The sequence below is a fragment of the Capronia epimyces genome, assembly GCF_000585565.1.
Source record: "Capronia epimyces CBS 606.96 chromosome Unknown aczIQ-supercont1.8, whole genome shotgun sequence".
Lineage (NCBI taxonomy): Eukaryota > Fungi > Ascomycota > Eurotiomycetes > Chaetothyriales > Herpotrichiellaceae > Capronia > Capronia epimyces.
Genome location: NW_006912911.1, coordinates 299,057 through 313,366, shown reverse-complemented (window position 1 = coordinate 313,366; position 14,310 = coordinate 299,057). Strand labels below are relative to the sequence as shown.

Below are 14,310 nucleotides of genomic sequence, written 5' to 3'. Positions count from 1 at the left end.
AACGGTGATTCGCTGGAGATGCATGACGGCATCTTTCATGAACATGCACGCATGAGACAGGGTAGCCCTGTAGAGGAAATTAGTCCTAATAAGTACGCCGCATCGAGGTACGTAGATACCTACCTAGGTACTTATCTCCGTATTATTTATTGTACGGAGTAGACGTACAGTAACACTGGTGGTAGGTGACTGGCACCTAACTGGGTTCGTGGTGTGTGGTGAGTGGTTGGCAGTGGGCACCAGGTGGTCGCAGCAACGCAAGGGGCGCACGTGATGAGCCTTATCGCCTACTATCTCAACACCCACAGTAGTCCGAGGCGAACTTACGTCGAGACCAACTGACTTGCCATGACTAACTGGTCCGTCCCAAGCACATAATACCATGTCCTACTAGTATCGCGCTGTCTGACTTCCGTGCCCGTTGCCTATTTCCCAAAGCCACTTATCATCTTCATCTACTTGGCATCTTCCGCCTCCGAGCCCGCTGTCCTTTGTTGTTGAGGTGCAACGGCAGGCCCGGTCACGCTGCGTCACATCCCCAAATCACGCTCCTGACGACCACCTCGCATCACACGCCCAAGCCCACCGAAGCCCTCCCGGCCTGGCCTAGCCCTCCTTCCTCCATTCGATCATTGCAATCCCCTCTGAGTTGTTGAGCTGTGCCTCTTGCAGTTGCACAGCATCCGAATCCAGCAGCCTGCCGTCCAATTACGCCATCTCCGCACTCTCATTGACCTGTCACCTGTTCCCTACGACGTCCGCTGTTGCTCGGGGAGCCTTCTTCTGTATCGAGCGATCCATGTCAAACCACATCACTGCCACTCTCTATCCGCAATTGAGAAGATAGCAACATCTCGCCGCACCTCTTGCCCCCTCGGAGGGCTCCGTCGACCGAAGTGGTGGAGGAGGTGAAGATGGCGTCCACAGTCTCCCAGACCTCCACTCCTAGGAGGCCAAAGGAGTCGGACAGGATTGGCAGTTTCCAGCGACACGAGGAGATAGGACGAGGCAGCTTTGCAACAGTATACAAGGCAATCCACACGGTAAGTTGGGAGTTCTCCAACAGGCTTCTGGAACAACCGCTGACAGGTCATCAGGGCAGTTCCGGTGTGCAAAGCATCGTTGCTATCAAATCGGTCAACATGTCGAAATTGAACAAGAAACTAAAGGACAATTTGACCTCGGAGATTTCGATCTTGAAGGGACTGCATCATCCTCACATCGTTGCCCTTATCGACTGCAAGGAATCAAGCTCGCATATACACTTGGTCATGGAATATGTTGCTCTGGGAGATCTTTCCCATTTCATCAAGAGGCGGAACGAAATCAAGGACAGTGAGCTGGTGGGCAACATGATGGTAAAGTATCCCAACCCTCGGTACGGAGGCCTTCATGAAGTCGTTGTCCGGCATTTCCTACAGCAACTCGCAAGCGCTCTACAGTTCCTGCGGGCGAGAAACCTCATCCATCGAGATGTCAAACCACAGAACCTGCTTCTCAATCCATCACCCATTTATTTCGAGACCCACGACCCCCGACCGATGCCCTATCAAGCCGCTGACAACTCTCTCACCCCCATCTGCGGAATCAGATCGCTCCCCATGCTCAAGATAGCTGACTTCGGCTTTGCCCGGTCGTTGCCCTCCACGGCACTGGCGGAGACCCTTTGTGGCTCGCCCTTATACATGGCACCCGAGATTTTGAGGTATGAAAAATACGACGCGAAGGCTGACCTTTGGTCTGTGGGGACCGTACTATACGAAATGATGACCGCTAGACCTCCTTTCCGGGCTTCCAACCACGTCGAGTTGCTCCGAAAGATAGAAAAAAGTGAAGACAAGATCAAGTTCGGGGACGAATTCATCATATCCGACGACATGAAGAAACTCATTCGACTACTGTTGAAGCGAGATCCGAAGGAGAGACTGTCCTTCCCGGACTTCTTCAGCAATGAAATCCTAACTGGACCCATTCCGGGTCTGCATCCCGAGGATATGCCTGACGAACCGCCCCAGCCTGAAGTCAACCGCCGTCGAAACAGCCGGACGGAACCTACAGGAATGGCCCATCCAAGCCCCAGGAAGGAATCAGAAAGCCCTTACATTGACTCTGCAAAGACAGTCTCTGATGATCACCTGCCACGGCAACATTCTATAAGCAGGCGGATATCTGGAGCCAGAGAACAGATCAATACCCAGCGTCGACCTTCTGACGGACGGAGAGCAGGTTCCGAATCTCCCACCACACCAGGCGCAGTGCGTCCAACCCTGCAACCACATGCGACAGCGCCAGAAAGACAAGACTTGTTTCATCGGCCTACATCTATCCCTATGGGTCGCCAAACAAGCGCAGGATCACATAAGATGCCGCCTTCCTCGCTGCGTGGTCAGGTCCACGATGAGCACCGTGAGTATACTCTGCGCAAGCAACAGGAAGAGAAAGAGCTTGAGCGAGTAGCCCAGGACATTGCATTTGAGAGAGACTACGTTCTCGTAGAGAAGAAGGCGGTGGAGGTCAACGCTCTAGCTGATGAACTAGACGCAAGTCCACGATTGAACAAAATTGGTCTGCAAACAGCGGTACCGCCGAAGAGTGGAACAATGGTCCGCAGATCAACTACTCAAGGTGTACCTGGGTCAGCAACCGGCGCACAAACCAGCGCATCTCGAGCTGTGCAAATTGCTTCAGGAAGAAGGCCTGATACCCTCCACCATCGCCAAAATTCCTATGAACGACGTTATGGCCCGAGTCCCAGTTCAGCGACATCCGCGATCTCCAAAGCATTGAACATGGCCAGCGGGCGTCTGTTTGGGGTGGGATTTTCACCTCCTGTGCATCTGATACGGGGTGGCAAATCCCCTCCCGTCGCCTACAGCCCGTTCCCCAATTATCCCGGAGCGCAAAGCAGCCTTGTCGTGGTAGGAGACGTAGGGAAGCCGGCAGCTGCTGACGAGGATACCAAGTCCGTGCAGACCGTCGAGGAGATCGCTACACGAAGTGACGTCGTCTATGGCTTCGCCGAGGTCAAGTATAAACAGCTCATTCCAGCCATCCCTTCTCAACCCGGACTGGGGTTGCGCAGTACCGCTGGCAGCAATGCTTCAGACAACCTATTTGGCGCTTCCAACGACGATCTGACCGTTGAAGCAATGGTGATCGTTGCCGAGGAAGCTCTAGTGCTCTATGTCAAGGCCCTGGCTCTACTTGCAAAAGCCATGGACATTGCAGCACGTTGGTGGGCACGTAAAAACCGTGGCGAAGTGACTGGTGACGCCGCTACATCCCGCCCGATCGCAACTTCAGCTGCTACTGGGCAGAGGATGAACAATGTTGTGCAGTGGGTCAGGGGTCGATTCAATGAGGTCCTGGAAAAGGCGGACCTCGTCCGACTCAAGCTCATTGATAGCCAGCGTCGGCTACCTGATGATCATCCGAGCCATCCCAACAACATCTCCAGTACAACTACTTCCAGCGCTGGCCTCGGCACTTCCGCGGATCAGGTTGTTGTTAGCTCTGGAGTCACGGCGGAGAAGCTCATGTATGACCGCGCGCTAGAAATGAGCCGTGCAGCTGCGATCAATGAGCTGACGAATGAGGACTTGGCCGGTTGCGAGATATCATACGTTACCGCCATCCGCATGCTTGAAGCAGTCCTCGAGCAGGACGATGACAGCAACTCCAGTACCCAGGATGAGAAAGAGGATGCAGCACCAATCAGCGGACTAGAAGCAGAAGATAGGAAGGCAGTCAAGAACTGTAAGTTTGCCTCGGACGCGGGAACGGCAAATGCTAACCTTACTTCAGTGGTAACCAGCATCCGGGGAAGGCTCACTGTCATTCGACGGAAGTTACAAGTCATTCAGCAGCGCGCATCAGCTCCAGGAGCGGCGTCTCCGACTAGCAGGGCATCTCCTCCCATTCCTTACCGCGGCAGCAATCCTGCATCTGCTGTCACGCCGCCGCGCTCCTGATTCATCGACCGACGCTTCCTCTAGAACGCCACAAGGGGCTCTTTCGCGGCAGACGAGAAGGGTCTCCGGTGGAGGCGGCGTGCGCTCGGCACCTGGGCTATGTCGGCCTACTTTCGACTTAATGAATCTCGAGCTCAGTTTACACCAGCCGCAGTGCACCAGCTTCTGGCATGTAATTGTTTTCACACTACTCTTTGATTTCAGGGGGTGGGAACGGTTCACAGGGCGTTTGTGTTGAGGCATCGTGCATGTGGGCATATTACGGCGTTGCATTATATTAATACCCAAACGATCAGATTGATAACAACGGCCCCATTTTTGATGAAGAGACGGTCGAGCTCACTGGGAGGTTGGACATGAAGATACCCGTCATGAGAGAATCGGAGCCGGCGCCGTGGGCTACAGGCTTCAAGCATGCTGCGTGGCGTTCTGTTGTGTTTGTGTGCTCTTTCACCCTGGGATATACCGAGAGCACGGGTACGGAGAGCCCGGTCTGATGGCGGCTCCCGAGTGTTCTTTATGGGAGACACAATGAAACGGCAATAAGCCTTTTTGAGAATGATAGCTTGAATTATTACGAAGAATCTCCACCTCATATTATCTAGATGTACCTAGGACTTGTCACGGTGTTCCAAGGCCCTACTAGTATTGGGATCCTGATTACCGGTTCCGAAATGTGCCAGTCGATTTTATAGAGAATCACCCACAAAAGATAGTGACTTCCTCAAACTCGCTGGGCTGGAAATTTGCTCTGGCAAGAAACTAAAACAACAAATCAAGAGCGCACGGGAGAGATGAGCGTTCCGATGCCGGTTCCTGCATGGGGTATGGATGGGTATTGGTGTGTTTGTGGCTCGTGAGGACATGACCCACGACCGATTATATAGGCTTGGAAGAGGAAGGGGCTAAGGCCAGACTTGCTCCTGACATTGAAATCAACGAGCGCGAACCGAATAACATTAACACGTCATGAGGGTTTGTATAGAAGTTGAACGAGGAGTTCAAAGCTTCCGAATTTAGGGAGATGGGAGACTGGCGTGTGGAAGTGGAATGGAAGGAGAAGAGAAAAATGATAATGATAATAGTCAGATGGCTACTGGGCCCCGACTGGCTCGCCGCACTTTCCTGCCTGGGTAACAACTGATCTGGTTCCACCATCCGTCTTCTCTATTCTCGGCTACGCAGCGGCCGCCGAGTTCACATCGTGTACTCGTATGATCCGCAGTCTCGGCCTCTTACAGCTCCCTTCCTGAGGTACACAGCTATCCCTTCCAGTCATTCCCATTCCATTCCACTCCTTTGGCTTTTACAGACCTATAAGAGCGTGGTTGCCAAGTCGAGCACTCCCTTACCCTACCTATGTTGGTAGATGAAGCCTTCCGTCCGCTCTCTTTCAAGGCTTGTTGAATCTCGAATTCTCCGACCGCCCAACCTTCAACAGAGCTTCCGACAATCCTGTCCCTCCCGAGTGCATATCAGCACTGTTCGCCGCGGAATTTCAGCTTCTGCACTGCGCCAGGCGAAACCCTCACCCCTTACCCCTCAACGACGTCAGGCCTCAGTCCATTGGCGACATAGCGGACCCAAGATGTGCCGATTCATGTCCGACTCTCCAGGCGCGGCCAGCACGCAGGGCCGAGTCATCCTCCCTGATGATGTTGTGCCCAAGCACTACGACGTGACCCTTGAGGTCGATTTTGACAAGTTCACGTTCGAAGGCACAGTGATCATTGCCCTGGACGTTGCAAGAGACACCTCCTCGATCGCACTGAACACGTTGGAGCTGGACATTCACACCACTACCATACACGCCGACGGCGCTCTTGTCACATCATCTCCCACCCTTTCCTACGATGCGGAAACGCAGACGACGACCATTCAGCTTGGCAAGTCGATCACAAAGGGTCAGAAGGTTCAACTCAAGCAGACATATACCGGGCAACTGAATGATAAAATGGCGGGTTTCTACCGGTCCAAGAGAAGGGACGGGCAGTATCTTGCCGTCACGCAGTTCGAGGCAACTGATGCCCGAAGAGCATTGCCCTGCTTCGACGAGCCTGCCCTGAAAGCCGAGTTTACGGTGACTCTGATCGCCGACGAAGACAAGACGTGCCTGTCAAACATGGACGTGGCTTCTACGGAAATTGTGGATTCCAAGATCACCGGGGGGAAGAGGAAGGCGGTCAAATTCAACCGTTCCCCGCGCATGTCTACCTACCTACTCGCGTTTATCATTGCCGAACTCAAGTCCATCTCAACCGACAAGTTTAGGTTGCCCATCAAAGTATGGATGACTCCCGAACAAAACGACGATGACGGTAAATTCGCCCTTGATGTCGCAGCGAAAACTCTGGCGTTCTATGAAAAGGCATTCCAGGCACCATATCCTTTGCCCAAAATGGACATGGTTGCCATTCCGGATTTTGCGGCCGGCGCCATGGAAAATTGGGGTCTTGTCACGTACCGTGTGGTGGATCTCCTCTTTGACCAGAAGTCTGCTGGGGCTGCTACGAAAGAACGTGTGGCGGAAGTGGTGCAGCATGAACTGGCTCACCAATGGTTCGGCAACCTGGTTACCATGGATTTCTGGGATGGACTCTGGCTCAACGAAGGCTTTGCCACCTGGATGAGCTGGTACAGCTGCAATGAGTTCTATCCGGAGTGGAAAGTGTGGCAGACCTTTGTCATAGACACCCTACAGGGAGCCCTAGGGTTGGATGGCCTACGGAGCTCTCACCCTATCGAGGTTCCTGTCCACCGTGCGGAAGATATCAACCAAATATTCGACGCCATCTCCTATTCGAAAGGCTCCGCAGTCTTGAGGATGATATCCAAGTATCTGGGGGAAGATGTCTTCATTGAAGGGATCAGGAAATACATCAAGAAGCACGCCTGGGGCAATACAAAGACAAGCGATCTCTGGGATGCACTTGGAGACGCCAGCGGCAAGGATGTCGCACACGTGATGGATATCTGGACCAAGTACATTGGGTATCCGGTGGTGACGGTGACTGAAAATGAAAAGGATTCGACCATCACCGTCAAACAGAACCGGTTCTTGCGGACAGGTGACGTTAAACCTGACGAGGATCAGGTCCTCTACCCTGTGATGCTTGGTATCAGGACCAAAGAAGGCGTCGACGAGAATCTCATGCTTACTGAAAGGGAGCAAACGTTCAAGATCAAGGGTGGTCTGGAATTCTACAAGTTGAATACAGACCATTCCGCGTTCTACAGGACCAGCTACACCCCGGATCGCTTGATGAAGCTTGGGGAAGCAGCACAAAAGGGGCTCCTTTCTGTTGAAGACCGAGCCGGTATGATTGCCGATGCTGGCGCTTTGGCAGCGAGCGGTTACGGCAAAACATCGGGCATTCTCAGCCTGCTACAGGCATTCAATACCGAGTCCGACTTTGTGGTCTGGAATGAAATCCTAACGCGGATCAATGCCGTCCGAAATACATGGCTCTTCGAAGACGAATCGATCAAGGATGCCCTCAAGGCGTTCCAGTTGAATCTATGCTCGGCAAAGGCGCATGAACTTGGTTGGGAATTCTCCGACGATGAAGACCACATTCTCGGCCAGTTCAAGAGTTTGATGTTCGGATCCGCGGGACTTGCGGGAGATCAGAAGGTACAAGCGGCAGCCAAGGAAATGTTCGCCAAGTTCTTGAAGGGCGATTATAATGCTATCCATCCGAATCTACGGGCCTCAGTTTTGGCCATGGCCCTGCGCGATGGGGGAGTCAAAGAATGGGAGGCTGTTCTGGCGCGGTATCACTCTGCGCCTACGGCAGATGAGAAGAACACATGTTTGCGCAGCTTAGGTCGCGCCAGAAGCCCGGAGTTGATCAAGAAAACATTGGATCTTGCTCTTGGGGGAGAGGTCAAGATGCAGGACATTTACATGCCAATCGGCGGGCTTGGGACGACGTCGGAGGGGGTTGAGAAACGGTGGGAATGGATGTGTAAGAATTGGGAGACGCTGGTGGAGAAGCTGCCACCTAGCATGTCGATGCTGAGCAGCGTGGTCAGCATCTGCGTGGCGGGATTCACCAAGGAAGAGCAACTGGGCAAGATCGACGAGTTTTTCCGCGACAAGGACACGAAGGGCTTTGACCGGAGTCTGCAACAGAGTTTTGACAGTATCAGGGCCAAGTCGAATTGGTTGAAGCGGGACGGGGACGATGTGTTGGGATGGCTCAAGGAGAAAGGGTATCTGGAAAAGGGGCGATTGTAAGTGCAGTTGTGGATAGAGGAGAGACGGGGCAAGACAAGGTCCCGGCGGAGAGAAATGGATCTGTATCTGAACCCGGCCTGACTCAATTGTACGAGTATCAGTTTAGAGCAGATGACCCAAACCAGAGGTGACATACCGATGTCTGATCACTCCAACTGGTAATAATACGAGGAAAGCAAATGGTGGATTGTGGATTGGTGGCGACACTGGCAAGGACGGAGTATATCCGTACAGTGGACTGATGATTCTCCCAGTCTAAATGCCAGTCATACCTATGTACTCGGTACAGAGTATCCGTACAGCATAGCACGTACTGCGCCAACCAGTAGCAGTAGCAGGATTGGGGATGGATGGTGGCTCGATTCGGAACGCAGCATCCAGAGTGGCGGCGGGGACAGGGATGCCGTTGTATCAATATTAATGCACAAGGTTACCTTACCTACCTACTACTAGGTGCTTAAGTGGCTTAGGGGCTCCGCCAATCGTGCCCGCTGCGTACCTGGGATAATTTACAGCATATCCGTACGGCGTATATCTTTTATTTTCGACCTCAAGCACCAACAGGGACCGCCCGAGTCGAAGCAGCCAGGCATTCGACTTCGACTGTTCGCCAACGCTCTTTTGCAACTCGAGTTCACCACCGTCCTGCGTGCGACCGTCCATCGTTTTCAGCATCCATCCACCCTATCATTCAGCTACAGTCTATCCCTCTATACCTACCGTTGATCTGCTGAGCTTGCAACACCCGCCCGCCCGCCCGCCCAACCATGGGTCTCCTCACCACCGTCGCGGTGCCTGTCGAAGGGCTCGTTCGAAGCCTCCCTCTCTATCAACTCATCCTCCTCGGCTTCGCCACGCTCATAGGGGCCGCCGTTGTCTCCCATGTCACGAGACAACTGCTGTTCAAAGACAAGAACGCGCCGCCCGAGGTGTTCTCTCTCTTTCCCGTGATCGGAAGCACGTAGGTGGTCTCTCTCGATACAATATACACATACCATTTCAAATTGGAGGTCCAATTTGCTGACTATTGTCTTGTACAGGATCTGGTATGGCATGGACCCGTTTGACTTCTTCTTCGCCTGCAAACGGAAATACGGCGATGTCTTCACGTTTATCCTCCTCGGAAGGAAAGTCACGGTCTGCTTGGGCACGAAGGGGAACGAGTTCATCTTGAACGGAAAGTTGAAGGATGTCAATGCAGAAGAGGTCTACACTGGGTTGACGACCCCAGTCTTTGGACAAGGCGTAGTGGTCAGTCGAAACATAGCAGTCGCCGATGAAGCAGATGAGCTGACGCAGTTTGACATAGTACGATTGCGAAAACTCCAAGTTGATGGAGCAGAAGAAGTTTGTCAAGTTTGGCCTGACCCTGGACGCCTTCAAGTCCTACGTCGATCTGATCTCGGCCGAAACGAAACAGTTTATCGAGACTTCTCCCGCGTTCAAGGGATCGTCCGGCACCATCGACATCATCCCCGCCATGGCTGAGTTGACGATTTATACCGCATCCCGGTCGCTTCAAGGAAAGGAGGTGCGGGAGAAGTTCGACTCGACGTTTGCCGACCTGTACCATGATTTGGATATGGGGTTTGCCCCGATCAACTTTATGCTTCCGTGGGCACCCCTCCCTCACAACCGCGCACGGGATCGAGCACAGAAGAAGATGGCCGAGACATATATGGCCATTATCAAGGCCCGACGGGCTGCAGGCGGGAAGCGGGTGGAGGGCGAAGAAGATATGATATGGAACTTGATGGGGTGTGCTTACAAGGACGGCACCCCGATCCCGGACCGAGAAGTAGCACACATGATGATCGCGTTGCTCATGGCCGGTCAACATTCTTCATCATCGACCTCGAGCTGGATCCTCTTGCGACTGGCCACGAGGCCCGACATTCAGGAGGAGTTACTCGAGGAACAAAAGAAAGTGCTGGGCGATGACCTGCGGCCGCTGACATACGATTCACTCCAGATGTTACCGCTGCACAGCAAAGTGGTCAAAGAGACTCTGCGGCTGCACTCTCCGATTCACAGCATCATGCGCAAGGTCAAATCGCCCTTGACCATTGTGGCCGACACCGCCACGGCGACCAAGACGTACCAGATCCCCACGACGCACACGCTCATGTCGGCGCCTGGTGTGACGTCTCGAGAGTCGGAATATTTCCCCGAACCAATGCTCTGGGAGCCGCATCGATGGGACGAAGGTCACAAGCTGGCCTACAGTCGGATGGGAACGGAGACGGAGGAATTCGAGGACTATGGGTTCGGCATGATCAGTAAGGGGGCTTCGTCACCATACCTCCCGTTTGGGGCCGGTCGACATCGATGCATTGGAGAGCAGTTTGCCTACGTCCAACTGGGAACGGTGCTGGCGACGGCGGTCCGGCTGGTCAAACTCCGCAACCTGCCAGGTAAACAGCTGGTGCCGACGGATTATTCGAGTTTGTTTTCCCGACCTATCGCCCCGGCGGTGGTGGAGTTTGAGAAGAGGACGGAGAAGGTCGAAAAATAAAGAGGCAAGCGGGCGCTGGTGCGGTTGGGAAGACGATAGATAGAATTGTATATAGACTCCCGTGCAGCAAATGATGCGTGGGGGTCCTAAGCACTGCAAGGCTCCGGTAAAGCGCGGTACTACTAATTGCCAATGGGCGGTGGTGGTGGTTGGGAACATGTGCGGGTTACGGAGTAGGAGTATTGGGCGAGTCGGGAGCAGTCATGATGCTGTGCAGAAGGTTTGATGCGCTCGATGATGCGGTGCGCGTCAAGGAAGCCGAAGCCTATTCATAGCTCTCAATACCTACCATTAATATGCGATGTTTTGCAGAATAAGTTCTCGTGGAGATGGAGATATAGAACATGGGTGTCCACTGTCGTCCAATCTTGACTCAGACTCAGTGGCTCCTCAGGAGTCCGCCTCGAGTCGGAGCCAAAAGTCACCGACTTCGCAAATAAAGAGCCAAGGCTGCTGCCTGATCTTTATTTAAGTGTTGACTGCGGGCTGAAATTTGTCCGATTCCGTCGACCCATTTAACTTAAATCTGCAAGTTCCCGTGGAGACGATCGTCACGTCACGACTATGAACGGTATGCGAATACGAAGGAGGAGAAGCAGGGACATTTATTTAATATTGCTGCCTGGCAGAAAGGAGGTGATGAGCACCCAGCACAAGACAAACCTGGAGGAGCAGAGGGAAAGACGAAGATGAAAGATGAACGATACCGATATCAGCATCAGGCGTGGGAGAGTGAGAGTGAAGACTCCATACTCCGTACCCCGTACTATCATTATCATCCTCCCACAGCAAAGTGTCCGTAGATCCAAACTTGCCCAAGGATTTCAATATTAGAAATATAGTCCCAAGTGACTGCCTTAGCTACTACTAGGTAAGGTACCTATCCGTGGCTTGGGAATTGATATGCGCCGAATTGGTCGTATCGCATCGTATCGCAGAGTGGCTTGTTCACCTCCATCCCTTGACTTGATCCAGGGTCGCCATCCCTGTGTCAGCATGTGAGCATCTTTTTTCTCTTCTTGTCATGTACTTTTTACTTTTTGCATATTCCTCCGTGCTGATCGACACTTTCCACTTCTCCTATCGCGCGGCGCGTTCTTCGTGCCCTTTCGCTCCTCTGGGCGTGGTCAACTGTTGTTTGTTCCATTCATTCTTCATTGTATCAGCCGCAGCCGCACCAGGCGCCCTCATAACAAACAACTTCAGTCCACCCGCCGTTCTGCCACCGTCATAGTCATCCTGATACCATAATATCCCCCAGCTGCAAGGCACACCCGCTCCGCTGGCCCTGGTTCTCGGCAGCCCTCCAGGCCCCCTGGGACAGCCACAGTCAGGCTTCCTCACCTTGCGCACCGACTCTTTCTAAAAGACGGCCAGCCCCCAACCACAGACTACACCAGTTTCCATGGCCATGGCCCTCTTCCACAAGAAGCCGACTTCCGCGGGCTCTGGAACTGCCAATGCCAAATCCGAGACCACCACAGTCGTGCCCAGCCAAAACGTGTCAAACACCAACCTCGAAAAGCATCCTCGATTAGAAGCGAATGCTGCAGACATAAACTCCCATCCGCAGACACAGGTGACGCAGACGAAGACGGGTCCCGACACTGCAACTCAAATATCGAGCAGAGATTCTTCTGAGGTGGAAATCCAAAGCACGGAGAAGCATGCGGATGGCGTCGCTCCTTCACCTGAAGACGACGAGGCTGTGTATCCAAGTGGCCTGAAATTGGCCCTCATCACCCTCGCCCTCTGTCTGTCCGTCTTCCTGGTCGCTCTCGACAACACCATCATTGCCACGGCCATTCCGAAAATCACTGATCACTTCAAGTCTCTCGGTGATGTAGGGTGGTATGCCTCGTCCTATCTGCTCACCACCTGCGCGTTGCAATTGTTTTTTGGAAAGTGAGTGTCTCTCCTACCTGGGCTTCGATTGGCTGCTGATTGCATCGCCAGATTGTACACATTTTTCCCCATCAAGCAGGTGTACTTGGTTTCCATCGTCATTTTTGAAGTGGGCTCTGCCGTCTGTGGTGCCGCGCCCTCTTCCAATGCCCTCATCGTCGGCCGTGCCATTGCGGGTGTCGGGTCTGCCGGCATTTTCTCCGGTGCCTTGATCATCATCGCGTACACCGTACCTCTGGTGAAGCGACCAATCTACACAGGTATGTTGAGACAGTCACTGCTTTGTTTGTTTGTTAGAGGGAGAATGTAGCACTAGGCAGTACTTTGTTCAGTATCTGAGCGCGCTCCAACTGCTATATGCTTTTCGCCCCTCTAACAGCCTTCCATAGATCATCAGCTGACTATCTGTTTTTATCTGCGTCGAAGGTATCATCGGGGCAATGTATGGCATCGCCTCAATCGCTGGGCCCTTGCTTGGTGGCGCCTTCACCGATGGGCCTGGCTGGCGTTGGTGCTGTAAGTCATGGCCGATCTGGTTGTCGTTGTCCCCTGCTCAAGCTAATACCTCCCAGTCTACATCAATCTTCCTCTCGGTGCCGTCACCTTGGTCGTCATTGTCTTCTACTTCCACTCGCCCCCGAGAAAGGCCGAGAAAAAAGTTTCCTTGAAGGAGAGGGCCTACCAACTCGACCTGGGCGGGACGGCGCTTTTTATCGTCGACATTGTCGTCTGTCTTCTGGCTCTTCAATGGGGCGGATCTACCTATCCCTGGTCCAACTGGCGCATTATCCTTTGCCTCACGCTCTTTGGCATTCTGACCGTCATCTTTATCATTGTCCAATACTTCATGAAAGACTTCGCCACCATCCCTTTCCGCATCATTTCTCAGCGCAGTATCGCCGCCGCATGCTGGTTCGCTTTTGCGTTGGGCTCCGCCTTCTTCGTTCTCGTCTACTGGATTCCCATCTGGTTCCAGGCCATCAAGGGCGCCTCGGCATTCAAGTCTGGAATCATGTGTCTGCCCATGGTTCTCTCGCTGGTCATTGCAAACATCTTCAGTGGAGTGGGTACCACCGCCATTGGATACTACACGCCGTTCTACTATGGAAGCGTCGTCTTAATGTCCGTCGGAGCGGGTCTTCTGACGACCTTCCAAACAACCACCGAGCACGAAAAGTGGATTGGATATCAAGTCATTTACGGATTTGGTGTTGGTCTTGGAATGCAGCAGCCCTTGATCACCGTGCAGGCCATGCTTCCACTCAAGGATGTCCCGACAGCTACCGCGCTGGTCATGTTCATGCAGACATTTGGAGGCGCACTGTTCGTGTCGGTGGCTCAGAACATCTTCAACAACCGCCTCATGGACGAGCTCCCCAAGTACGCTCCGGGTCTGGATCCCGGCATCATTCTTCACGTGGGCGCCACGTCCCTCAAGAAACAAGTCCCCGCGCAGTTTCTAGCGGGTGTCCAGAAAGCCTACAACATTGCCCTCACAAACACATGGTACATCAGTGTGGCCATGGCTTGCTTCACTGTCCTTAGCGCCATCTTTGTCCAGTGGAAGTCTGTCAAGGGCATGAAGCCCGGTGTCGTCGCTGCCTAGCAGCCACATCTGGGTTTGTCGACTGGTCATTTATCGCATTTGTTGAATACTCCCGATGTCATGTCTATCTGGC

General features: G+C 53.3%; 4 protein-coding genes across 4 annotated transcripts; all 4 read left to right on the top strand.

Annotated features, from left to right (window-relative positions):
• Positions 1-914: 914 nt before the first annotated feature.
• A1O3_08520 (ULK/ULK protein kinase) lies at positions 915-3,971 on the top strand (the record flags this gene model as incomplete). Its single annotated transcript, XM_007738617.1, has 3 exons — positions 915-1,043; positions 1,098-3,756; positions 3,805-3,971. The coding sequence occupies 3 exons, from the start codon at positions 915-917 to the stop codon at positions 3,969-3,971; spliced, it is 2,955 nt and encodes a 984-aa protein (XP_007736807.1).
• Positions 3,972-5,559: 1,588 nt separating this feature from the next.
• A1O3_08519 (aminopeptidase) lies at positions 5,560-8,211 on the top strand (the record flags this gene model as incomplete). Its single annotated transcript, XM_007738616.1, has 1 exon — positions 5,560-8,211. The coding sequence occupies one exon, from the start codon at positions 5,560-5,562 to the stop codon at positions 8,209-8,211; it is 2,652 nt and encodes an 883-aa protein (XP_007736806.1).
• A 767-nt stretch (positions 8,212-8,978) lies between these two features.
• A1O3_08518 (cytochrome P450, family 51 (sterol 14-demethylase)) lies at positions 8,979-10,726 on the top strand (the record flags this gene model as incomplete). Its single annotated transcript, XM_007738615.1, has 3 exons — positions 8,979-9,172; positions 9,252-9,462; positions 9,521-10,726. 3 exons carry the CDS (start codon positions 8,979-8,981, stop codon positions 10,724-10,726), a joined length of 1,611 nt encoding a protein of 536 aa, XP_007736805.1.
• Positions 10,727-12,131: 1,405 nt separating this feature from the next.
• Positions 12,132-14,237, top strand: A1O3_08517 (uncharacterized protein; the record flags this gene model as incomplete). The annotated part of the gene is made up of 4 exons (XM_007738614.1): positions 12,132-12,631; positions 12,683-12,891; positions 13,058-13,147; positions 13,204-14,237. 4 exons carry the CDS (start codon positions 12,132-12,134, stop codon positions 14,235-14,237), a joined length of 1,833 nt encoding a protein of 610 aa, XP_007736804.1.
• Between the last annotated feature and the right edge of the window lie 73 nt (positions 14,238-14,310).